Source organism: Heliangelus exortis, chromosome 8, assembly GCF_036169615.1.
Source record: "Heliangelus exortis chromosome 8, bHelExo1.hap1, whole genome shotgun sequence".
Classification (NCBI taxonomy): domain Eukaryota; kingdom Metazoa; phylum Chordata; class Aves; order Apodiformes; family Trochilidae; genus Heliangelus; species Heliangelus exortis.
Genome location: NC_092429.1, coordinates 16,824,096 through 16,850,212, shown reverse-complemented (window position 1 = coordinate 16,850,212; position 26,117 = coordinate 16,824,096). Strand labels below are relative to the sequence as shown.

The window sequence follows — 26,117 nt, the reverse complement described above, 5'->3', positions numbered from 1 at the left end:
TAAAACAATTTTTTATTAGTCCTGTACCTGATTTTGAGGTAGCTACATATAATCAACAAGAATGTAGGGGTTTTGCACTCTAGTTTCTAAAGACAAGTATCCCAACATTCAAAAAATAATTATTGCATTAATCAGAAAGCTTTTCAAAGTGGAGCCAGGGGTTGTAAGTTTCAGATATTTTTTTCCTATGAAGAACCAGAATCATTTGTCTAACTTGTTTGCAACCTTATCCACATGAACAGAAGATCACCATGTCTGGGCATTAAAAGCTACAAAAGTATTCAAGATTTGCTGCTGAAATTGCCGCATTCCAGGAAACTTTTCTTTATTATTACAAATAACTTTTCAAACCCTTTAGAAATTATCACTTCTATTGAGGTCTTTAGTCACAGCCCAAGCATGTTCTAGTAAAGTGACTGTTTTGTTCTAGTAGCAATAGCAAATACTTAACAAGACCTTGGTTTAAGTAGTTTCTATAGGTACACATTCAGACTGCTGTGACTTAATACAATAAACCACAGGAACTTGGCTGTAACAGATAAGTGTTTCTGAAAAAAAAATATTAAAAAAAAAAATAAAATTAAGAAGCTGGTATTTTTTGTACAGAACTGTAACCAAAAGAACAACTTCACTCCACAGAGTAGCAGATCAGATGGCATATATTGTAAGCTAGCAGCAAAAAATACTGCAATGCTTCAAGTGTCAATAAACAATCAATGAACAAACTTCTAACAGTAAATATTTTAGACAACTTTTCATGGTCTTCAAAGTGGCCTTAAAGTTAGGTTTGTAACTGGTACATTTTCATAGTTGAACAGTTTGCAGTAGTTTTGAATTTACGTTCTATATTAACCACAGCTTTCACTGTGTTAGATACTCCTCAAAAGCTGCCATAATATTCTTCTGCAGAGTCAGATCAAGTGTCCAAGTCATCTGCAAGAAAACAAATTAATCTATTTTCAGAACAGCTGGAGATTAATTACTACTAGGCAAGTCAAATATTTAATAAAGATTTAGGAAAAAGTACAAAGCTTCTTTCCAAAAAGTGTACACTTCCTCTGTTATTAAAAGTTCGAATGCACATGTTGAAGCACAGTTTTCACGTTCCATTGTACAGTATTACAAATTTTTAAAAAATTTAATCTAAAAAAAAGTAGCAATCAAAAAACATTACTTACCCCAATAAAACCAAGAAATCAGGTTTTAAAAGGCTCTATTTTGATACTGCAGACCAGAAGAATATGTTTACCACTTTGTTGACATGGAATATATGTAAGTAGATGGCTACCTTGCAAGACTTGATGTTCGAAGTTATTCAAAGGGTAGGGACTCTCCTTTAAAATTTGATTTTACCAGGCAGTGATTCTAAGCTTATGGCAGTAGTAGTATGGACAGACTGTTTCTAATATTCTGCCTCTTGAAGACCTACTTTGAATTTTCTGTTTAATTTTCTGGACTAACTCTACAGGTAGCATAGTTTTGCTGTTTTTAATCATTGAGGCCCTTTAAAATAAGGACATAAGATAACATTTTTTAGTCTCTACTGAAACTGAAACAAAACCAGCTGGCAAGAGTCAACTTACTGCTTCTTTCCACCTGTGTTCTTGATCCATTTCTCTAGCCAAATTACGGTCTTGAACAGGAGCATGTTGTTGAGCTTCAGGCAACTGTTCACTCTTTTGCTCTTCTTGGGGCCCACAGGCTGTTGTTGCCTTGGTCTCCAGTCCTTCGTCTCCATGGCTTCTTGAAAGAAAACAGAGGAGATCACTATAGGGTAAAAACTATTCTTTTTCTTCACAGTTAGCTTTGGACCCAAAGAGAATTCTGCAAATAACTTTAATCAGTGCATAGCACTCCAGCTATGGTTCTATTTTACCTACTGGTTCATAGTAATTTCCCTTTGCAAGAGGTAGGTGTGAACACAATTGTTGGGCTGTAGTAGGGTAAGGTTTCCTGTGTTCCATTTCTATGTAACAGGATTTATATACACAGTTTATGAAAGACGTAGACACTAAATTTCTTATTTTCTTGGCCCTTGATGTTCTGCTTCTACCTACTTCCTCTTCAACTAGTTAATTAAATTAAATTTCACTAACTTCAGGCAAGCATCTGTAATGTCTTACTCTATTGAGCTATATGCCTATTTTTTTCCTTGTGGAAACCTGTAGGAGCTCAAGGCACCTGGGCTGTTCACTGTGCAATCTGGACAAGGAGTGCACTCGTGTCTTGTGAGTGCTCCATTTACTGAAATAATACACTCTGAACAAGTGAACTATTCTAATGCAGCCAGCAATGGGCAGGAGCAGGAGAATTTACGAACCAGCTCATGCTTATCATTTACAGGGTCACACAGGCAAGAAAAAATGAAGACTACTAAAGAGGAAAATATTACAGAAGGCAGAGTTTCAAAAAAAACAGCAAAGAGCAATCTTAGATATTACTGCAATGCAGTAATTAATAGGCAGTCACTTGTCCCACTCAGCATGATGATAGCCCTCAGACTCACTACAGCAGTGGTTGCCAAGTAAGGAGGGAAAAATACTACAGGAGTACCTTTATGCAATATATTCCTCTACAGCAATGCAAAGAATTCTGCTGCCTGAAGTGGTGCACACTGGAATGTCTTTATCTATGTTAGCACTAACTTCTTGAAGACTAGATTATCCCCTTGGGATAGCAGTGAGATTGTAACTTTTTCTGGCTACAGATACAGGAAATTAACATGTTGAGGACAGGTGTGAATTCTGGTCATAACCAAACTGATGAAAAAAAAAAAAAAGTGCCTGAGGAGTTGGCTAAAATGATGATGATTTGCAAGGGAAAAAGAAAAATCCAGTTTGTGCCATTTGTGCATTTGTGCTGAAGACTTGCACAGCTCCCCCCAGTCTGCTACACTGCAGTTACCTAATACAAACTACTTGATTCCTGATTCCAACCAGTATCGTAAAAATAATAGTAATAAAATAATTATAATAAAAAATAATACAGTAACATTTCAACATATGTGGTTACAAACCTCTCTCTTTCTGGAGAAATTCTTAGCATTTCCTCATTCCTTTTCTTTAATGCTTCTTTCCTGTACTCTTTGAACGTCTCAGCAGATATTTTTATCGGAGCTGGTTGTGTCATCCTTTTACATAAGCTTACCCAAGAATCTATATTCTTGAATTTTGTATCCTGAAGTTATAAGAAAGGAAAAGATGGAAGAAGCAAAAACTCTGCAACTAGTAATCACCCATTATCTGCACAATATTATTTTGCTTGGACCTAATTGGAAATATCTACAACAAAATATCCTTACTTTGGCAGAATTCCAATCTAAGCAGGCTTTGATTTGTTTTCTCACCTCTTTTCTCATCTCTTAGCATTTGTAGCTATTTTTACCCAATCTGTTACAACTACCTCTCCAATTTTTAATTCTAGAAAACATGAATTCACAAGACTGAGCTTACGCAAGGTCCATTGACAATATTTTAATATGGAGAACATCCACCTCATTTCTATACATAATCCCTACATAACAATGGTTTTAAATTAGGCTTGTTGGTTTTGTTTGTTTTAAATACCCATGTTGGTTCCCTCCCCCCTCTCTTTCGTCCAGTGGCATTTTTTTTCCAGCATAAAACAGCGTAAGACCAGTATTCTTAAGAAGTACTGCCTCTAGAAGAAGGTCATGTGTTTATGAAGGAAGTACATATTTTTTTAACTGAATTCAGTATTAGTTCATAGCTTTCTGAAAGCTAAGTGCCTAAAGAATATTCCCCGGAATATTTTAATTCAACGGACTATATACAAACATTTTAAATCCACAGACTAGTAATTTTGATTTAAGGTTTTCAAATCACTGATTACCACAGAAGAATTTAAATAACAAGTAAGAAAATTCCTCTGTTTCTCCATTTAAGATAGCCTAGTGTGGGAAATATTTTGCTTATAAAAAACTCCAGACTATTTCCCAATTGTAATAATGTCATCAAAAGTGTATCATGTTTTTTCAGAACAGCTTTTCAATAGTACCTGTGGCCATATTCCCCACTATATATTCAAGTAATAGCTTGAATATTAGAACTAGATCGAGAACACTAAAAGTTTAAATACTAAAACTAGCTGAGCTAAGCCATATTTTTTAATGAAAGTGTGAATGTTATTTTAAAATGAATCTTATAAAATTTATCTTCTGAAATTATTAGAGCCTGTAGATTTGTTTGGTTTTCACATTAGAAATAAAATAAATCTGTCTAGGCTATAACAATGCTTAACATCTATCACACACTAAATATTTGAACTAAAAAAGACCAGATTTTCAGAGAAGGGCCCAGGACAGGGAATTACTGATCTTAAAAGAATGCTTAAATTCTCCTCCTCAAATAGGACTTTACTTGAGCAACACTTACCTTCCTTGAAAGAATTTTGGATTTTGGCTCCACCGTGTTTTTGCCATTAGGTTTATCACTGTGTGTACAGTCACCTGATGGAAGAACAAAAAGTATTTTTCACTCACCTTTATTTTACAGACTTTGTTTTCTCAAATTTAAGCGATAATAATCTAGTCAACCTGGACACAGAAGAATTTACACTGCAATTTTTTTTCTTATTATTATTTGGTTCAGGATGACAGAAATGCTCCTAAACATTTCCTAAGCTTAAGTTGAACTGGACCACAGGGAAAGGAACGGTTAAACTCAAATATAGATGAGAAATTAATTCCTCGTTAATTCTAGGAAAGGTACCAGCAGAACGGCCAAAAATTTTGGTCAGAATGTCTCAACGCAGTACCTGGGCAATTGCTCACCTCCTGTCCCATCTCCACCCAGCCTTCTTCCATTTGGATTCCAGCATTATTTAAGAGAATCTCATTCATCTGGTAAACTTGTTTTGTCTATAGTTCTCCAAACTACTTTTTTTTTTTTTTTCATTAATTTAAATAAATAAAAACAAACAGGTCAGCCAGGAAGGGCGAGGCATCCTATTTCCAGTAGCCTATGGGATGTTTCAATATTCCATGCTGTTAGCTCTTCACTACTCATGAGAGGAAAAACATCTCGACACTTACATAGGCAAAGTTTAAGTGCTATTAGAGCCCTGTGAAGGTGGCTCCATGAAGCTGCATCAGAAAACAGCTTAAAGACCACTGAAGTGCAACATATAAGAGCAGTGGATCTCTCAGACTTACTGAAAGACTGGGTTACTTATGCCTAGTACCAATTTCAGAAGCTAAGTTCTTAAAACAAATTAATTTGCTTTATATATCATAACACAGAAAAAGAACCAAGCATCCATTTAGTTTTTTTTTTAAAAAAAAAGCTCTAAACCAAAAAGAAAAAGGAAGAGCAAGGGAAAACTGCACTATTCTCCATTATTCTGCAAACTGACTAATGTACAAATGTTCAACATTTTCTTTCTTTTTACCAGGTTCAAATACATTTTTAACTTTGTACCTCCTTACAGGTTTATTATGAGAATACATACTTTGTTCTTGATTAGCGGATGCTGAATCATCAGTATTCTCATGAGCCTTGCTTTGAAGATTATTTGATTTTTGTGGATGTATTGTTTTTTCATCTTGTTTACTCTCATCAGCCCTGTCAACCTCGGAAGTTGTGTTGGATACCTAAAAGAGAAGTTAGAATTCTTAAGTTCTGAACATGTGAATTCTTGTAGAGCAGCAGGATTAAAGATTCTAGAAGCTTAGAGCAATAAATTGTTGCATCTTTTGTTTCTGTAAACACCGAAGAATTTGATTGCATTCATATTATGATAGTTAAAGTATGTTCTTAAATTAACATTTTGGATTTAAAGCATGAACTGCTCAGAGAACCTGAGTGGTGGAATTGGTAAAATATGAGAAACTGAAACAAGCTGTGTAACCCTTAGCATGGTACAACATAACAGAAGTTGCCTTTTACTGTTGAAAAGCCAGTTGTTCCACTCTAGCTTATAGATCAGGGTGAAGGGCAGGAGTATCCCTCCAGCTGTAGTTTTTCTCCTTGTCAGATTGTGTAGAAATTGCCTTGAAATGGGGAAGGTGTTGCAAAAACCCCAAGTCTTATAATGCATATTACTTGCTGCCTTTTGATAGTGAATGCTAATGGGAAAGGGCAAGCTGCTTTTCTTTTCTTGCAGGACACATTCTTGTGTTAAAGCAGCTATGTTTGAAATCATATTGAGAAAGACAGTTAAACATCTTAAAATAGAAGAACTCATGCTGCTGCAGTAACATCAACAACTTCCTTTGTAGAACAGAGGCCCTTCTAATCAGGATACTCTCCAAGAACATATGAAAACAGAAATCAAGAATGATTAAGTTGAAGTAACACCTGCTGTATATATGGGAATAGAGCAATTTTACCAGACATAAAAAATACTTTCTTTCAAATTTTGTTGTTGCTTATATCACCATAGTATTAATAATATAAAGTATCATGATAACAACTATTGTACAATTTTTTTTTTTCGGTTGTAGAAGTAAGGTTGAAGAAGTTGCATCATTTCTAGTACCATTGGCCATAACCAGTAAATTTTTAAGGCAAAAAAATGTTATATTCCAGTCAGTTTACCTTAGGCTGTTTCATAGAAGGTGGACATTTCTGCATGGCTCCAGTCTGGTTTGAACAGGTTTCTATATCTATAAATACAAAGTGGACAAAAAGGGAGGTAAAAAAAAAAGCATCCACCATCTGCAGAGTTAAGCATTCATTTCACCTCGCACTATTTCCTTCATTGATACCTACTATGCAGACCTCCAATTTGGCAGATCTGTTCTATCCTAGAATACTAAAGAGAGTTCTGTGTACAAAGAGTAACATTCTGATATCCTGATCCTGCAGCACTGTGACGTCCCTTGAACAAACTTGAGGTATCATGGAGCACCAGGGTAGACTTCGGCTCCACAGTTAAGTGCTGTTGGCACTATTGTCCCTCAGCTTAGGGAATAAACCCCACAAGGCAAGGTGCCTTTCATGCTGCAGAATAACATATATAGGTAAAGAAAGTTAAAAAAGAGGAATAAAATCCACAAAAATAGGCTACAGACTAAGACTGAAATCCTCAGGTTAGATGCAAAGAACTCTTGCTACATGATACTAATCCCGGTTTTGTGCTGCTTTGTTCTGTTTTTTTGGTTTTGCTTTTGTTTTATGCTTTGTTTTTTTCATTCCATCTGTCTTTACTTAGAAGTTAACAGATAACCAATAGATGGCAATAACAGCACTCAGCAGTTTAGGGAGAAACAACTTGACATATAACAATAACACCAGTTGCAATGATCTGTTTTCAGTCCCTCACAGTGTAACTAGAGTATGTTATTCCCCAACCTCTAAGACACAGAAAATGAACTGCAAGCAAATGTGTAGACTGGGGGGCACTCCTTCTCCTTCCCAATATGTCTTCCTGATAAAGATATGATGATAAGGAAGAAGGGGTCTATCAAGCTCTGAAGCTGACATGATCTTCAGCTGTAATAAAAGATGAGTATTGGGAATAAGGAGGATGTTGTGGACAGGACAAGTCACTGGCCCAAGTTGCTGCTGTTGCTCCATTCACGATAGGAAGAATTTTACAGCTAGCAACGGGAAGCTTAAGATCTCATCTGTTCTGAGGAGAAAGTCCACAGCTCCATAACAGTACATAACCCTCAAGGGAAAAATCATGCTTTAAGCTATTTCTAAGTAAGAGAACCACATTACTGTTAAAGTTGTCTGTCATCTTCTTTGGGTCTGGTTGATCATGGATGTCCTGTGGTTGCTTCTTCACCTCTTGCTTCCTCTGAGAAATAAGTTGTTCTTTGCACTTTTCTGGGTCCAAACTCAGAAGCCAGATATTTTGCCTGCAGAAACTAAAAGAATCTTTCCGACCCAATTCAGAGTCACTGATCTCTGAGGAGTCTGAGGAGGTGCTGCTGGTACTGCTGTCACTCAGTCTCCTTATTCTAGAACAGGGCTCCACCTTGTTCTCATCTGCAGAAGGAAAAGAAAGACTTTAGATCAGCTTGCAGTGGAGCAGTCTTCACATACAAGGAAGACTAAATCAACCTCGGGAGATCTATTGTCCCATGTAACAGTTCATCTTCTGCCATTTCCTTGTCCGCCTGGCAGAGGATTTGAGACTGTAATAGAGGAGGGAGACTGAGCATCAGCAAACAAGTTGGATGCATGGAAAAGCCAGGGAGCAGCTCTAATCACACAACTTAAAATCCTGCAGGAAGTTGAGACTGTGCCGTCTCAACGCCCAATTTGAGCAGTTTTTCTCCATGCATTTTTTTCTGTTTTGCTGCAATGTTAACTTCTGTTTCACATAGAGCTAAAAGACACAAAGAGACTTTTTTTAGTGCTTGTTGCTGAGGTATTTTTCTGTAGCAAACTCTCCTCTTTCCAGAGCCATAAGTAGTGCAGAACTGTCATCTTCTGCCATCTCCCCAGCATCGGGCTACTTTGCAGAGTTGATTTACCTCAGTTTACAATGATTTTGGAGACAAAAAAGCTTTTCCAAAGTGTGTTGCTCTGATAGAAGCTTTGCAAATAACAAGTAGTAAACGATTATTTGAAGTAACGAGGAGGATGTTTTGAACAGGAGAAGTGTCATGTTCTGAGTACGAGGAACTAAAGAGGGAGGGCTTTCAGACTCCGAGAGGGGCGGAACTCAGAGGGGTCTTTTACCTCCCATTCCCTGACCATACTCTGTAACCTCGGCCAGCCCTCTAGCCCCTCCTTTCCTATGCCCGTCCTCGCTTCTCTGCTCTCCTTTAGCACCGCTCCCCACGTGCTCTTCAGAATCCACATTCATCGGGTGCTGGGCAGAGCCGTGCAGTACTCTCCTGAGTCGGCGTAGCTCCAAGAGGCCCTCAGGCAGCCATCCCTGCCTCCATCGAAATCCAGTTGTATTTTTATTTCTAGGTTTCTTGATTATCCCTTGTGCTACTGCCTTTTCCCTGTTCTAGGAAACCTGTTTCAATTTTAATTTCCAACTTCTATACCTCTAGTCCTTTAACCATCCTCCTATCCTCCTTTCGTCTTCCTTTGGTGGGGTGGAGATGGGGTAATAGAAAACAATTCTGTCCTACGGGGGTTTTTAGTCCGCTCAGACTTCTATGCCATGAGAAGTAGTAATCAAGGTTGATGCTGTGACTCCATTGGGTTAAATATACATGAACTTTAAAACAAGCAACGGGAAGCTTAAGATCTCATCTGTTCTGAGGAGAAAGTCCACAGCTCCATAACAGTACATAACCCTCAAGGGAAAAATCACGCTTTAAGCTGTTTCTAAATAAGAGAACCACATTACTGTTAAAGTTGTCTCTCCTCTTCTTTGGGTCTGGTTGACCATGGATGGTCTGAGGTCGCTTCTTCAACTCTTGCTTCCTCTCAGATGTAAGTTGTTGTTTGGACTGTCTTGGGTATTTAGCTGCATGTGAAACAGAAGTTAACATTGCAGCAAAACAGAAAACAAACCTAGTGGTTGGCTTGTTGTTGTTGTGTTGTTTAACCTGTAAATTCGGTTTAGAATGCTCATTTAATAGCAGTGGAATTGAGCAAAGCTACAAGGGTGACTGAAATATTTGTTAAGCATATGGAACACTAGGTGCCAACTCAGAAGCCAGGTGTTTTGCCTACAGAAACCAAAGGAATGTTTCTGACCCGATGCAGAGCCCCCGATCTCTGAGGAGGCTGAGGAGGTGCTGCTGGTACTGCTGTCACTCAGTCTCCTTATTCTAGAACGGGGCTCCACCTTGTTCTCATCTGCAGGAGAAAAAGAAAGACTTTAGATCAGCTTGCAGTGGAGCAGTCTTCACATACGAGGAAGACTAAATCAACCTCGGGAGATCTATTGTCCCGTGTAACAGTTCATCTTCTGCCATTTCCTTGCCTGACCCAAGTTACTGACAGCAGTAATAAAAGATGAGTTTTGGGAATAAGGAGGATGTTGTGGACAGGAGAAGTCACTGGCCCAAGTTGCTGCTGTTGCTCCATTCACTATAGGAAGAATTTTACAGCTAGCAACGGGAAGCTTAAGATCTCATCTGCTCTGAGGAGAAAGTCCACAGCTCCATAACAGTACATAACCCTCAAGGGAAAAATCACGCTTTAAGCTGTTTCTAAATAAGAGAACCACATTACTGTTAAAGTTGTCTCTCCTCTTCTTTGGGTCTGGTTGACCATGGATGGTCTGAGGTCTCTTCTTCAGCTCTTGCTTCCTCTCAGATGTAAGTTGTTGTTTGGACTGTCTTGGGTTTTTAGCTGCATGTGAAACAGAAGTTAACATTGCAGCAAAACAGAAAACAAACTTAGCGGTTGGCTTGTTGTTGCTGTTGTGTTGTTTAACCTGTAAATTCGGTTTAGAATGCTCATTTAATAGCAGTGGAATTGAGCAAAGCTACAAGGGTGACTGAAATATTTGTTAAGCGTATGGAACGCTAGGTGCCAACTCAGAAGCCAGGTGTTTTGCCTACAGAAACCAAAGGAATGTTTCTGACCCGATGCAGAGCCCCCGATCTCTGAGGAGGCTGAGGAGGTGCTGCTGGTACTGCTGTCACTCAGTCTCCTTATTCTAGAACGGGGCTCCACCTTGTTCTCATCTGCAGGAGGAAAAGAAAGACTTTAGATCAGCTTGCAGTGGAGCAGTCTTCACATACAAGGAAGACTAAATCAACCTCGGGAGATCTATTGTCCCGTGTAACAGTTCATCTTCTGCCGTTTCCTTGTCCACGTGGCAGAGGATTTGAGACTGTAATAGAGGAGGGAGACTGAGCATCAGCAAACAAGTTGGATGCATGGAATAGCCAGGGAGCAGCTCTAATCACACCACTTAAAATCCTGCAGGAAGTTGAGTCTGTGCCGTCTCAACGCCCAATTTGAGCAGTTTTTCTCCACGCGTTTTCCAGACGCAAAGAGGCTTTTTTTAGTGCTTGTTGCTGAGGCCTTTCTCTGTAGCAAACTCTCCTCTTTCCAGAGCCATAAGTACTGCGGAACTGTCATCTTCTGCCATCTCCCCAGCATCGGGCTACTTTGCAGAGTTGATTTACCTCAGTTTACTATGCTTCTGCAGTCTGTTGCTCTGATAGAAGCTTTGCAAATGAGAAGTTACATGGGTCTGTGTTTCCCTGGGCACAAGCCTTTGTGAAGTGCCACCTTAAGCTGCTTTTGCAAGCAAGCCAGATGTTAGTTGTAAAGATTGCCTGGCTTTTTCCTCTTTGCTGCGTCCTCAACATGTCCTTCACAATTCATTTCAGCCACTTCTTGGATCTTTCCAGGATGTTTTCAGGCTATCACGTTTCCCAGAGAGGAAAACTGTTGCCTGTGCTGCTGCTGCTGCTGCATGCAAACCTGTCTCTTGCAGTGCTGCCTCTGTCATTCCCGCTAACGGGGTTTACACAGCAGCTCAAAAAATAAGCAATAGAGGGCAAGAATAGCATTCCACAGTTTAAAGAGTGACAGCTTGACCTATGACAGTCACGTCAGCTGCAATGATCTCCTTCTCAGTCCCTGACAAGACCCACCAGCAAGCATAGGTATGCTTGAGCGTGTAGTGAATTTCTGGCTTTGATAGTCAGATGCATTATTGCCTGAAAATCTGAATTGTTTCTCCCAGGGCACTGCCTTAAGATTAGGGACAACACAGCCCGCCTGCTAATAATGCACAAGTTTTGCTAGCATGATAGCATTCGTGAGGCTGCAGTAGAGCAAGTACGACTCCAGTTTGTTATTCCTAAGTCTCTAAGCCACAGAGAACGAACTGCAAGCAAATGTGCAGACTGGGGGGGCACTCCTTCTCGTCCCCTCATCATGTTTTCTTGATAAGGAAGAAGGGGTCTGTCAAGCTCTGAAGCTGACATCCTCTTTAGCGGTAATAAAAGATGAGTTTTGGGAATAAGGAGGATGTTGTGGACAGGAGAAGTCACTGGCCCAAGTTGCTGCTGTTGCTCCATTCACTATAGGAAGAATTTTACAGCTAGCAACGGGAAGCTTAAGATCTCATCTGCTCTGTGGAGAAAGTCCACAGCTCCATAACAGTACATAACCCTCAAGGGAAAAATCACGCTTTAAGCTGTTTCTAAATAAGAGAACCACATTACTGTTAAAGTTGTCTCTCCTCTTCTTTGGGTCTGGTTGACCATGGATGGTCTGAGGTCGCTTCTTCAACTCTTGCTTCCTCTCAGATGTAAGTTGTTGTTTGGACTGTCTTGGGTTTTTAGCTGCATGTGAAACAGAAGTTAACATTGCAGCAAAACAGAAAACAAACTTAGCGGTTGGCTTGTTGTTGCTGTTGTGTTGTTTAACCTGTAAATTCGGTTTAGAATGCTCATTTAATAGCAGTGGAATTGAGCAAAGCTACAAGGGTGACTGAAATATTTGTTAAGCGTATGGAACACTAGGTGCCAACTCAGAAGCCAGGTGTTTTGCCTACAGAAACCAAAGGAATGTTTCTGACCCGATGCAGAGCCCCCGATCTCTGAGGAGGCTGAGGAGGTGCTGCTGGTACTGCTGTCACTCAGTCTCCTTATTCTAGAACGGGGCTCCACCTTGTTCTCATCTGCAGGAGGAAAAGAAAGACTTTAGATCAGCTTGCAGTGGAGCAGTCTTCACATACAAGGAAGACTAAATCAACCTCGGGAGATCTATTGTCCCGTGTAACAGTTCATCTTCTGCCATTTCCTTGTCCACGTGGCAGAGGATTTGAGACTAATAGAGGAGGGAGACTGAGCATCAGCAAACAAGTTGGATGCATGGAATAGCCAGGGAGCAGCTCTAATCACACAACTTAAAATCCTGCAGGAAGTTGAGACTGTGCCGTCTCAACGCCCAATTTGAGCAGTTTTTCTCCACGCGTTTTCCAGACGCAAAGAGGCTTTTTTTAGTGCTTGTTGCTGAGGCCTTTCTCTGTAGCAAACTCTCCTCTTTCCAGAGCCATAAGTACTGCGGAACTGTCATCTTCTGCCATCTCCCCAGCATCGGGCTACTTTGCAGAGTTGATTTACCTCAGTTTACTATGCTTCTGCAGTCTGTTGCTCTGATAGAAGCTTTGCAAATGAGAAGTTACATGGGTCTGTGTTTCCCTGGGCACAAGCCTTTGTGAAGTGCCACCTTAAGCTGCTTTTGCAAGCAAGCCAGATGTTAGTTGTAAAGATTGCCTGGCTTTTTCCTCTTTGCTGCGTCCTCAACATGTCCTTCACAATTCATTTCAGCCACTTCTTGGATCTTTCCAGGATGTTTTCAGGCTATCACGTTTCCCAGAGAGGAAAACTGTTGCCTGTGCTGCTGCTGCTGCTGCATGCGAACCTGTCTCTTGCAGTGCTGCCTCTGTCATTCCCGCTAACGGGGTTTACACAGCAGCTCAAAAAATAAGCAATAGAGGGCAAGAATAGCATTCCACAGTTTAAAGAGTGACAGCTTGACCTATGACAGTCACGTCAGCTGCAATGATCTCCTTCTCAGTCCCTGACAAGACCCACCAGCAAGCATAGGTATGCTTGAGCGTGTAGTGAATTTCTGGCTTTGACAGTCAGATGCATTATTGCCTGAAAATCTGAATTGTTTCTCCCAGGGCACTGCCTTAAGATTAGGGACAACACAGCCCGCCTGCTAATAATGCACAAGTTTTGCTAGCATGATAGCATTCGTGAGGCTGCAGTAGAGCAAGTACGACTCCAGTTTGTTATTCCTAAGTCTCTAAGCCACAGAGAACGAACTGCAAGCAAATGTGCAGACTGGGGGGGCACTCCTTCTCGTCCCCTCATCATGTTTTCTTGATAAGGAAGAAGGGGTCTGTCAAGCTCTGAAGCTGACATCCTCTTTAGCGGTAATAAAAGATGAGTTTTGGGAATAAGGAGGATGTTGTGGACAGGAGAAGTCACTGGCCCAAGTTGCTGCTGTTGCTCCATTCACTATAGGAAGAATTTTACAGCTAGCAACGGGAAGCTTAAGATCTCATCTGCTCTGTGGAGAAAGTCCACAGCTCCATAACAGTACATAACCCTCAAGGGAAAAATCACGCTTTAAGCTATTTCTAAATAAGAGAACGACATTACTGTTAAAGTTGCTTGTCATCTTCTTAGGGTTTGGTTGACCATGGATGGTCTGAGGTCTCTTCTTCAGCTCTTGCTTCCTCTCAGATGTAAGTTGTTGTTTGGACTGTCTTGGGTATTTAGCTGCATGTGAAACAGAAGTTAACATTGCAGCAAAACAGAAAACGAACCTAGCGGTTGTCTTGTAGTTGTTGTTGTTGTGTTGTTTAACCTGTAGATTCGGTTTAGAATGCTCATTTAATAGCACTGGAATTGAGCGAAGCTACAAGAGTGACTGAAATATTTGTTAAGCATATAGAACACTAGGTGCCAACTCAGAAGCCAGGTGTTTTGCCTACAGAAACCAAAGGAATGTTTCTGACCCGATGCAGAGCCCCCGATCTCTGAGGAGGCTGAGGAGGTGCTGCTGGTACTGCTGTCACTCAGTCTCCTTATTCTAGAACGGGGCTCCACCTTGTTCTCATCTGCAGGAGAAAAAGAAAGACTTTAGATCAGCTTGCAGTGGAGCAGTCTTCACATACAAGGAAGACTAAATCAACCTCGGGAGATCTATTGTCCCATGTAACAGTTTGTCTTCTGCCACTTCCTTGTCTGACCCAAGTTACTGACAGCGGTAATAAAAGATGAGTTTTGGGAATAAGGAGGATGTTGTGGACAGGACAAGTCACTGGCCCAAGTTGCTGCTGTTGCTCCATTCACTATAGGAAGAATTTTACAGCTAGCAACGGGAAGTGTAAGACATCTGTTGTTTTGAAGAGAAAGTCCTCAGCTGTACAACAATACATAAACCCAATGGGATAATCCTGCTTTAAACTACTTCTGTTGCAGATTACTAGAAGAGGCACATTAGTATTGAGATTGCTACACTTCTCAATGTTTGGTTGACCATTAACATCCTGTTGTCTCTAACTCTTGCTCCTGCCAAAAGTAAATTGTTTTGTTTTGGTTTTTTTTTCAGCTGCATGTGAAACAGATTTTAATATTGCAGCAAAACAGAGAAGAAATCAAGGTCTTTAGAATTTTTATTACCCTTATTTTTTTAATTAAAAACATCATCTGTGATACATACCCTGCTGTATAGTTGGTTCATTCCTCAAACTGATTGCCACGAATTTCTGTAGTTGTCTGAGTGTTGAAGCCTTTAATTTGTCGAAGTCTATTTCTATTTCATTAGGGTCAGAGGTTCTCAGTGAAGGTTCTCTTGACTGTAGCATAAAGAAGAGTTTCCTAAGCTTATCTTTGGGGAGTTCATAGATGTCCAGACTCAACTGTTGTTTTTCTTCATAACTCATAGGCTTGTCACCAACTTCATCTTCTGGTTTATATGTCAGTATGGCCTGCTTCATGGTTTCCTGTGATTGACTGTTGGGAAAGAAGTGTACTTCAGTAACAGTGGTTTAAAACGCTTTGACACCCAGAGAAGTTCCCCACACTCACATGTGTAAAGGCAGCTTTTCCTTAGATTTTGTCTTTGGTTTTAGATTTCTCTTCTTTTCAATCAGGCTTTGTATTTTGGCTTTTTGCTTGCTCTTAATTAACTCCCTTTTAGCCTCCTCTTTTTTCTTGTTCAGTCCCTGTAAGCTGGTGCAGGTTTTGACCAGAGCATGCTGTTGAATATTTGTAGGCTAACAAAAGCAATTAAAAAAGAAATAATCTTAGGGAATGTAGCATGAAAAAATCAACTGGCAGAGCGTGTAGCAGCTTCTTTATTTTTTCAGGCATTTGTGAAGCACTAAGTTCTGTATTAGGCTAGATGCCTGCACTGACATTGAATTAGGCTAATGGAACAGGGCTTATTCATCTTCAACCCATACGCCCCAGATATTTTGCAATAATAAATTTCTGGCTGGGACAGCTATTAACAGATTCAGAGCAAGGCGTAACACAAGTTTATTTAAACCTCAGAGGAAGATGAACAGATGATGAGAATTATAATTCAGATACAGTGAAAATGTCAGTATTGGAAAGGCCACTCTTGTCCTCATACCTCTATTCATACATAGAGGATGTATAAAGAGCTGGTGTGTTGTGGAGTTAACACATGGTGACTGCCATAGGAAGGGCAGAAATTACTGCAATTAATTTTTAGCCTGGTTTACATCTTCATGCACAAGTTTTATCTCTGTTTCTGTTTAACTTAGGTGGTATTTGATTTGGAAGGGATACAATGTGTGCTTTGTCATCAGTGTTCTGACTCTTCAGGGGAGTGTTAATACACACAGTAGGAGAGCCTGGCACATGTGCCTGTTCCTCACTGGAAGAGGAAAACCAACACCAAATCAATACAAGAGTGTTTATCTGATGAAAATATCAGATGGTTAGACAATTCAGATTGCAGCTAACAAGAATTTGGTTTTGTGAGATATAAACTCCCTGCGGTCTAGTTATATGATGCTTAAGCAAACATGCTTTTTTGGGGGGAATCAAGCTTTTTGTTTACATTGAAAACTTGAGAAATTATTAAATGAAACTTAGAAAGATCTTTATTTTAATACTAAAGCCATTCTCTACACCTCAATGAAAGAATAGATCTTGTATCAAAGTAAAGCTTGAAGAAGTATAATAATACACTTATAGAATGACCATCTTAAAGTTCTCTTTGTTTCTTTGGGAACAATATTTTTGAACCATACAGGTAAGATATACCAGGCAGTCATCTTAATTTCTGCTTAGTTTCTAGAATTAATATTGTCCCAATTATTTAGCAGAGACCTAAAAGATTGAGTGCACTTACTATATTCTATCACAACAGATACTTAAAAAATATATTTTTAAGAAATACTGGACTTTTAGCTTGAATAATTAAGGTTTAAATAGAATTAATTACTCTAAGTCAATCATTTAGTGTTAGGATGTAGGGGTTACAGTGTTATGTGCTATTGGGAATACTGCTTATTTAGCATATAAAGCTACATTTGTTAAAGCCTTAGGTCACAAGCTGTAAACTTTCACCTAGATATGCTTTTGACTGGGGTAGAGTTGGTTTTCTTCCTAGTAGCTGGTCCAGTGCTATGTTTAGAATTTAGCATGAGAATAATACTGATTGTTTTATTTGCTGCAAATTGGTGCTTATCCTAATTCTGGGACTTTTCAGTTTTACATATTCTGCCAGCAAGCAGGTGCTCAAGAAATACAAACCAGAAGATGAGGCTAAACAGCCAGTACAAGCTGCAATACAACAAGTTAAAAACAGACTCTGTGGAGTATAAAAAAACCAGTCCCATAAGGTGTTAGATCCCAGACCAGAAATTAGAGCACAAGTCACACAAAGAATATGTGAGGGGTTAGTACATAGATTGTAAGAGTATGATTGCTCAGGGATTTCTTTGCTCAAGGTCCCTCTCTGGAAGAACCCAGCCTTAGCTGGTTTTCTACTCTATTTTCATTTATGTAAGACTTGATACCAGAGAGTCTGCTACAGGAAACCTAGGGCTGAACCTGAGGAAAAGGGAATTATTTCAAAGTGAGAGTGTGTGTGTGAAAGGAGTTGAAAGGGGCACCCATGCAGCTCAACCACTGCAAAGAGCCTTTGGTCCTAGCAGGAGAGACTCAGGTGGTATCCTGGGAAGCCACTTGAATAGCTCCCTTAACAGGTAATGCCCTACACATGGCTCCTGTGGTTTTGCTGCTAGTGACTGAAACAGCATTTTCAATATTTTTCTTTCTGAAGTTTATTTGAGGAAACTTACTTTTGGTTTAGAGACCGCAGTTGGCATTAAAGTAGTCTTCAGAGATAAAGGAACTAGTACATAGTTTTCTAGCCCTACATTCAACACTGGAGGCACCTCACGCCTTCCAGCTTGCTTCTGGGTTGTGCTTTGCTCATTTGAAGTTCCAGGATTTGGCTTCTGTGTTTCTGGTTATTTTAAAACAGAAAGTTGTAAAGTTAGGTCTTAAATATCCATTCCATTTCTTTCATAATCAAATCAAACAGTTGTCAACTTCCACACCCAAACTATACAAATAAATACAAACAAGAGGGTTGTTACATACAGCAATATCAGTATCCTCCTCAGCACCATTAGTGCCTCAGCTAGAATTTATTAGCATGTTACCCATATTTGGCTTCAAGCAAGCTGTGGATTAACCTCAGAGGGCAGATTAAAGAGCCATCACACTAAAACCTGTACATCATGAAAACATTCTTGCCAAGAGGAGAACCAAGTTGTTTTCTACAAACACAAAGATCAAGCAGCAAAGAGTGCATCAGACTGCATCATGAGGGTTCAAATTTCCTATGCATAGTCAAGATCTGTACATATATTACAGCATCATCTGTCAGTGTTTTGAGGACAGTTTAGACCAATGTATTTCTGTCTGATTTAAATGGCTAGATTATTGATGTCTTTCCCAGTTCTGTGATTCTGTTTAGTTCCCATAAATGTTCACATGTAATAATTTACGTATTGAGTAACACCATGACAGTCTCCAAAATGGAAGGCAGTATTTTTAATATTTTTTTAAAAGGAAATAAGCTGTATGTATAGGTACATAGTCCTCTTAATACCAAAGTCTACAAAAGGCAGGGCAGAAAGGGTTCCTTGATCATAGCAGTGTGTTTACTAACAAATTTAAAAGGAAGTATTCAGAACATTTCAAAAATTGTACAACCTGCATATTTGTGTGTGCAAAGGGAATGAGGCTTAATTATCATTAATACCAGCAAGATGGTCTTACAAAAGCATCTAAAATGGTTTCAGTTCATTGAGAACCAAAAAGCTAACTCAGATTCCAACACATTTCTTAAAAGAAATCTTTTCTGAGGGTCACTACTAGCAGTTCAGCAAAAGTATTCTGCCAAGGCAATGAATTATTTTAGCCATTATGTATAAAAGTACTGTGGTTGCACTGAAACTAGAGCCTTAGGTTGTTGCTTGTCTGGTATGTTCTGGGAAAAGTGAAGAGCACCCCAGCTGCTCCACAGTTGAATTGTGACAAGCTACAAAGGATTCCTTATTTCCAGGGTTTGCTCTTTCAATATATTAACAACTCAACATATAATAAAGGTCTTACCTCCTGGCTTCTGTCCTTTTACCTTTTCTTTTTTGGAAATCAGTATTTTTTCTTTTGGTGGCATTTGGGCTATTTTCTGCAGAAACACTTTTTCTAGTTCTTGGGCCATAAGTACAACATCATCACCTGGCTGCAAAATATAGTCAGTAACATTCAGAGTAAAGGCAAGTAGTGACAGAGGACTACCTGGTGAAATCCAGTCTACAGAATTCTGCTCCAGCAGATAGACACAAGCCACCAGTACCAAAGTGGTCTATAGGTCCTTGCCATCTCTGCCCCCCCAACTCACTGTATGACAAGTGGTTTTGTTACTGAAATTCTGCCTCTCCCATTGCACAGTTCTACTTGCTTTATATCCACCGCATGCTTCCCACTGCAAAGGGTTAAGGGGCAGATCTGTAACTCCATTTCTATGTTCTCAAGAAAGCTGTTGAAGCTTAAAGATGCCAAGACAACCAACAAGCATCCAATTATAGGGACATGCTCACGCTTGAAGTTAGGCTAAACTTTTTGGAGGAGCAGAGCAGGGCTCAGGGCTGCTAGCCTTAAACTTGTATAGCAGTTACATAGTGATCACTGCTCATGAGCTCTGCAGCTAAAACCCAGAGATTTTGCAGGTGGAATCCTCATGCAGAAAATGTTATGCAATCAACTGTTTTAACAGCAGGCTAGAATTATCTCATGTGCCCTCAGTCAATCGTAGCAACAAAGCAACCCCAGCCTTTCAGAGAAAATAGTTTAAAAAAGTCATTAGACCTTGACTAATAAAGTGCAGGCTCCAATAACCATTTGCTTGCTATAGACTTGTTTATATTGTTCAACATACTGGTAAAAAGTTGTATTTTGCATACCTTGTTATATGTGTAGCAGTTAGAGAACATAGTTCTAAAGTCTGCAATACATTCCTCAGCTTTTGTGTAATAGTTGTGTTCCAGACGCTTTCTAATGGTGGTCAAGTCCATAGGTTTCTTTATAACACTGTAATAATCCTGCAGTTTTGAAAGAGTCATACAACAGATACCAATGTTAAGACATGAAAATTCTTACACAGTCACATAAGTCAGTGCAGTTCTCTTTTTTTGCAATTTATGTTGGAAAGAATATTTTATTTAAAGAAAAAAATTTCCCTTTTGACATAGGCACCACAGAAGTGTTAAGGAACTCTTCACTTCATCTTTTGTCCTTGCTCTTTCATGAGACATACACCAGTCCAAGCCCCAAAGAATATTTTTTAAAATAGGATCTTAAGCTATACTGGTAGTAGTACGTATGAGAAGTGTATGTCCTTTGATTTGTTATTTCAAAGCTTTTTACCTGAAGTAGCATTTGAGTTTACAGCACAGGGGGAAAAGAAACCAAAGATGGGATTGAACAAAAACAAAGACTCAGTCACTGATGAAAAGAAGCTGCCAGGTTTTCACAGTTGCTGGTCAAATACTTCATCCCCTGGGTTATACTGGTTTTATTCTCAGGGTTAGTCTAGCTAAGGTGTAGTAATACAGCTGAAAGACAGCTGAAATGTGAACTGTTGTGATTATTTTAGTAGCATGGCTAAAAGCTTGTGATGAAGGGCACAAGGCTGGTGCATTTAAGAAATCAGAACAGGGATGTCCCTACTAAAGTTCACATATACATTCTAATTGTGTGAAGTTACAACTACTTCAAGAGTCTTCTAAAGGTGTTTTAACAAACTGTTTTAGTGAAATAAAGCTAAGTACAGCATAGTGCAGAACATTGAATTGACCAAAACAAAACGAAGAAGAGAACATTCAAATAACTCATCTAATAATGTAGTGTCCATTTTGTATCTTCTGAAACCTGCAAGAGAGGCAAAGGTGGCAAAAAGCTTCATTGTCCTTGACATGGAGCCAGAGGTTTGCTTGCTGTTCCACAGTGGCTGAGCTAACACATACTTCTAGAAGTCAAGCGGCTGCCTTTGAAATCCAGAGAGGCAGAAGTGTCCTGAGGCCAGCCACAAATGTTTCTACAGCTCTGATTGAATGACCCTTAATATTAACCTTAAGTGACAGTTCCTTCCAAGAAGGTAAAAGGGTTAGAAAAGACATGGAGAGATAGTCGCTTTGACTGTTCTTTTGGACAAACTGACCAAATGAGTTTGTCACATGGAGAAGCTGCAGATAAACCCTTTTGTCGGCTCTAAACAGAACCAATTATTGTGGCATTTAGTCTTGGAAATTTCAGACAGCTAAACACAGCTAAAGCTGTGGAAGGGAGGGAGGGAAGAGAGGAAGTTGAAGGAAGTGTACCCTAGTTTTATTTAACACCTTTATACTTGTTTACCAAGAGCAGTATCTTCCAGGTCATTTGAAATACCACTGTGTAGATGAACAATGTTTTCATTTGCCTGAAAAAGCTGGGGTGGTGCAAAACTGTAGTCTAAAGACACTTGAATTAAACCAAGTTGTCACAGGACAACTATTCATTCATTTTGTTGCAATTAAATTGTAACAAATCCCAGATGCCAATACAGAACAAAAATTTAAGCATCAGATCTTCTGTTTCCTAGAAGAATGTTCTACCAGTGTGGTTTATTCTTACCTGTTTTTACAGGGACATTTAATTCCCCAAGAAACTTCAGAGCAAGATACCAAAATTTATTTGAAATTAGTAAGTACTACAAGTGTGAATACTGCTATGCATCAAACTGGGTTCAGATTTGCCTCATCATAAAGTGTTTGCCATTGAGAGAGGCTGACTGCCTCCTATTTAAACATAAACAGCCTTAAAGACAGAAGAAAATACTCATCATGTGCAGTGTTAAAAAGTATGGCTAAACTAGCAGCGAGGTTGAAGATGACAAGATAGAATATCAACATCCAGTAATTCCAAGAGGACCATCTAAAAATTGTTACCCCTTAGAAATCTTGATTTACTGCAATCTCAGATCAGAAAGCAAATGAACAAAAATGCATCATTTAGTATGAACTAAGGAGAAAATTTTCTTTCAGACTTTGATTAATTAAAACAGTTTGTATGCAGAAGTAGTCTTCAATGCTCTGTTGCCTCAGAAAAAACTTGTAAGATAATATTAATTCACAAGTTCTGAAATACTTTACATATTAATACCCCAATTCCATCATGGTTCTTACGGGAAGATTCAGCTTTGCTGCATCCACAGGCTGAAGAAATGGCCATGATGAGTCGTGTATCCACATAGCTTTCATCACCACCCTCTGTATGTACTGAAGCTGGTTTGTTTGACAGCCAGTTTTGTTCTTGTTTTTATATTCTGGTGGAGGGGGGTTAATAATAGAACAGCTCTGCTTTGGAATGGACATCTTCAGCAAGTTTGTCTAGCTGCTTGGTCACAGATCGTCTTTATAGATCTGACCTGAGGGAGGGGGTAAAAGAGAAAAATTAATAGTAAATTCTAATTTAAAATAAATTATTAAAAATTAATAATATTAAGGGACAATATCTAGATTTAATGCTGTTTATGCATACACTTCTGTTTGTGGAGTCTTAGTAGTGCAGTCAGAGGCATACCTTCATGGGTTAACTGAGACACATTTGCTTTACAGTGCATAATTGGATGTGCTGGACCACTAGAGATTGATTCTTTAGGTTCTGAACATCTCTATTTGTAAATGCTTAAAGAGAAGGCACACTGAGATCAGTAAGATTCCTCTAGAAATAAGCTTTCTCAGCAAGGTTAATCTATCAAATTCCAGGAATACATCCTCTGCCTCCCTCCCACAGACAGAGAACTAGAAGAGATTTAAGCTAAGCAGCAGGTTGAGACTTGCAAACACTGCAAGTCTCTTAACACACAGGTTTAGCTACATATTACCTTCCTTGCTTATCTCAGCCAAGACACCACATAGAAATCCTGCAACTGCCAATATTTATGCTGTTTTAGCATAAATGTATTTTGTATCAGTGCTTTCCAAGCTTGTCTATATTCGTAACTGTTCTCTGCTGCTGTGCATCAGTTTGTTTTTTGTTTTTTTTTTTTTTAATGTACCAGAAGGTTCATTCCCCTTGCCAAATAGTTTTGGATTACTTAAAATGCCAAGGAACAACCATGGCAATTTGTCTTTAGCCAGCACAGTAAGGCTGTGCTGGAGTAGAATATGCAGATACTTAGGAATGGCAGAGGCTGTTGTTTTGGGGTGCATAACACCAGCACTATGTTAGGCAAGGCATTCATCAAACACAATTATAAAAGCTGCAGTCCTTGCCCACCTTCTTAGCTCATTGTGTTTATAGTTAAGAGTCTCACTTTCTTATCTATTAAAGCAAAAAGGTTTATTTTCTCATTTGCATGTTAGTTCCTTGCTTTACCAAGCAAGTTTCTTTCTGGGCATGCATTTGATCAAGCATTACTTCATTCTCAATTTGTCCTGCTTTTTTTTTAAAAAAAAAAAAGAAAAAAAAATACTGTGATAGCCTGCTTTTCATCCTGGTGTTCATTTCCTGAATTTCAGAGGAGGCTGTAAGAAGCTAAATAGCTACTGTTATCAGCACACTGCTAGAATAGTACCTATGCCCTGCTCTTCTAATAACTGTAAGATCCCATAAGACATTAGATATCACACAGCTAACATTTTAATCCTCATTTCAGCATTCAAAAATCTGCCTCTTAACAGCTTTGGAACTAAAGAGCTGTTACAGTTTCTCCCTCCTGTTCAGTCTGGCCATTTACAAGATGCAAATCATTGAACAGCACTGCCATCAGAGGTCCAAGTTTTCTTTTTTCCTAAATGATGAAAATGTATCAAATGTGAGTTGTTAGTACCAGGAACAGTTCTGGGCTGTCAGCCAGAATGCCTGCAGAGGCACTACATAAATACTAAATTCAGTGCAACATCAGATTGTTTTGAGGTCTACAGTAAACCAGATATCAAAACTTTTTTTTTTTTATGATGCTGGTTTTGCTTGAGCAGACAATTTTAATAGTTTAGTCATGAAATTTTAGTTTAGAAAGATTAGATGGATTTTGGTTTGATTTTCTTCTCAGTTTTAAGGTGTTAGATAATTGAATGCTCATGTTTTATCAGCTATCCTGAATCATACTGTGCTGTAGCATAAGAATGATGATGTATGAATAGTGTATCTGGTCTACATTACTCACACATTCCTTTACTCTTCAGTTCCATTACTTAAATTAGAACTATATATTTTTAGTAAATGCTGTTGTAGTTTAAAAATGAGGACCAGGTGGTTTCCTAATAAATTTGATTTACTGTCATTAAAACTAAAAAGATATGGAATGTAGGTAGCTGCCTTTGAATGTTGACTATTGACTAAGCTTTTGTTTCTCTTGGTATACCTAGAAATCTCAGCCCTGGCACGTCATAGTACAAAAATCAGATGTGTATATAATGTGTGTGTCAGCTTGGGACTGTTTGAATTCTTATCAAGGAATCTCTTTAACTTTTTAATAACTTCTGTCCCCCTTCCTTTTTTTTTTTTTTTTTTTTCCTTTCTCCCCCACATGGTGTCACAGAAATAGATTGATGAACCTGAGTATTACATTTGAAATAATTAATCTGTTTTGAATGTTAAAGCAAGTATCAGTGATCATTCTTATATGTCTACAAAGGTAGAAAATATGTTTTAAATTGGAGCTGACCTACTGAACAAAGTCATTTGAAGGTTTCATGAACAGAAAGTGAATTTTTAAATGCCTGCTAGGGAGATTTGAAATAGTGTGCTATCTATTTCTTGCAATCTTTAAGTAAAAAAAAAAAAAACATTTTGCTACAGGGTACGTTCTTCAGTTGCTATAGATCATGCTAGGTGAAATCTTTAAGTTTTATACATTCCTATGAAAACTGCTAGTACAGGTAGCCATTTATCCTTGAATCTTGATGAACTTCCTGGTTATAACCATCCATGTAAGACTTGTCTAGTGGTAAGTAACAACACCAGTCACACACTGGGTCAATATATGGTGACAGTTGAGGTTCAGAAATTAAAAAATAGTATTATCAACAAAGAAACTTAGGCTTGTAGCTTAAGCTAAAAGGGAAAGTTTGGTTTTGGTTTTTTTTTTTCTTTTTTTTAAACTGTGACTGGAAGGACCTCTTGGCTTACTGACTTTAATCTCCTATAGTTTCCAGCAGCCATGTTCTCTATCCCTCATAAAATGTTTAAGCTATGTCTTAAAGATAGTTGGATTTTCAGCCCCTATTCCTCACCATTTGAAACCTATAATTGTTTCGCTGGCAAATCTTTACACCTTTCGTATGAGATTATAGTCCAAGTATAGTTTCCAGAGCTGCTCTAGCATGTGCCATGTGGTAGAATTTCTCCTTTTTGAAAAACTTTGCCTGCCACTGATATGCCTTTCATCCTATATCATTCTAAACTTTGAAAGGGAGGGTATCCTGTGGAAGAGGGGGTTCAAGTCCCTCAGTACATGATGGGAAATATACCTGGCATGGAGAAGTGGCAGCCCCTAGCTGAGATACTCTGAAACTAGAAAAGGATCTTTGGTACAGCAAATCTATCAAAGAACCACGCAGAAGCTTTTTGTTGAGAAGACCGGCCAGCTACAACAAGAGATGGAGACCTGGCAGAACAGTGGCTGCCACAAGGGACCTCTGGTCAGCACAAACTGAAATTTCTCTAACATCACCGAGACACTAAGTTCCCAGAACCAATGGATTACTGGTATGTTTGGGACGATTGGATGCGGAAGGGGAAACACCTAAGCCAGAGGTGCGGGATGAAAGAGGCATTACCAAAGGTAGCGCTCGCGGTAGCGGAAGCTGCTTCTCTTGTCAAACCCTCAGGGCCCGACCTGCCTAATGTGGCTTCTCCTGCCGCTTCTGCTCTGCCGACTGCCGGACTCTGTCCTGCGCCTCCGACTGCTGTGTGCCAGCTGTCGCTGAGCAACGGGGGTGAGGGTTGGAACCCCCCTTCTGTTGAGGCTGGTTACCAACCAACCTTGGAACTGATGACACGGCTCTTGGTGGAACTGAAATGCTGAGGCTGGGGGAGGTTGCTGAAACTGTGTTCCTAAGCGCAGTCCCAGCTGGGCAGATACCCAGGTGTTGCTGAGGGAATTATTTTGACCCAATGAGAGAGAGAATTTAATTCATAGTGGTGTTGAGTTGGC

At 39.2% G+C, this 26,117-nt stretch overlaps 2 protein-coding genes across 2 annotated transcripts; both read right to left on the bottom strand.

Moving 5' to 3' along the window:
* Positions 1 to 555: 555 nt before the first annotated feature.
* On the bottom strand, positions 556 to 25,911 carry BRDT (bromodomain testis associated). Its single transcript, XM_071749808.1, has 18 exons — positions 25,741 to 25,911; positions 22,141 to 22,382; positions 19,882 to 20,019; positions 19,031 to 19,160; positions 17,707 to 17,873; positions 15,455 to 15,642; positions 15,087 to 15,379; positions 14,380 to 14,481; positions 13,946 to 14,140; positions 13,243 to 13,304; positions 9,280 to 9,502; positions 7,686 to 7,955; positions 6,558 to 6,625; positions 5,470 to 5,611; positions 4,395 to 4,468; positions 3,017 to 3,177; positions 1,584 to 1,743; positions 556 to 933 (listed from the first exon to the last, which is right to left on the bottom strand). The coding sequence occupies exons 2-18, from the start codon at positions 22,327 to 22,329 to the stop codon at positions 862 to 864; spliced, it is 2,634 nt and encodes an 877-aa protein (XP_071605909.1). The 5' UTR covers positions 22,330 to 22,382; positions 25,741 to 25,911; the 3' UTR covers positions 556 to 861.
* On the bottom strand, positions 9,418 to 12,253 carry LOC139799135 (NF-kappa-B-activating protein-like). The gene is made up of 4 exons (XM_071750698.1): positions 12,068 to 12,253; positions 10,469 to 10,570; positions 10,113 to 10,232; positions 9,418 to 9,734 (listed from the first exon to the last, which is right to left on the bottom strand). Exons 1-4 carry the CDS (start codon positions 12,210 to 12,212, stop codon positions 9,508 to 9,510), a joined length of 594 nt encoding a protein of 197 aa, XP_071606799.1. The 5' UTR covers positions 12,213 to 12,253; the 3' UTR covers positions 9,418 to 9,507.
* Positions 25,912 to 26,117: the final 206 nt, after the last annotated feature.

What these genes read in the sequence shown, in the direction of transcription:
- BRDT (XM_071749808.1), bottom strand. Translation starts at nt 22,329, where the DNA reads ATGTCCATTCCAAAGCAGAGCTGTTCTATTATTAACCCCCCTCCACCA. An exon ending in CAGCAAAGCTGAATCTTCCC is followed by an intron (nt 20,020 to 22,140) that starts GTAAGAACCATG and finishes TCAAAACTGCAG; the next exon opens with GATTATTACAGTGTTATAAA. An exon ending in CTTCTATGAAACAGCCTAAG is followed by an intron (nt 5,612 to 6,557) that starts GTAAACTGACTG and finishes CTTCTCTTTTAG; the next exon opens with GTATCCAACACAACTTCCGA.
- LOC139799135 (XM_071750698.1), bottom strand. Translation starts at nt 12,212, where the DNA reads ATGTTAACTTCTGTTTCACATGCAGCTAAAAACCCAAGACAGTCCAAA. An exon ending in GAGGAGAGACAACTTTAACA is followed by an intron (nt 10,571 to 12,067) that starts GTAATGTGGTTC and finishes TTCCTCCTGCAG; the next exon opens with ATGAGAACAAGGTGGAGCCC. An exon ending in GATCGGGGGCTCTGCATCGG is followed by an intron (nt 10,233 to 10,468) that starts GTCAGAAACATT and finishes TTTCACATGCAG; the next exon opens with CTAAAAACCCAAGACAGTCC.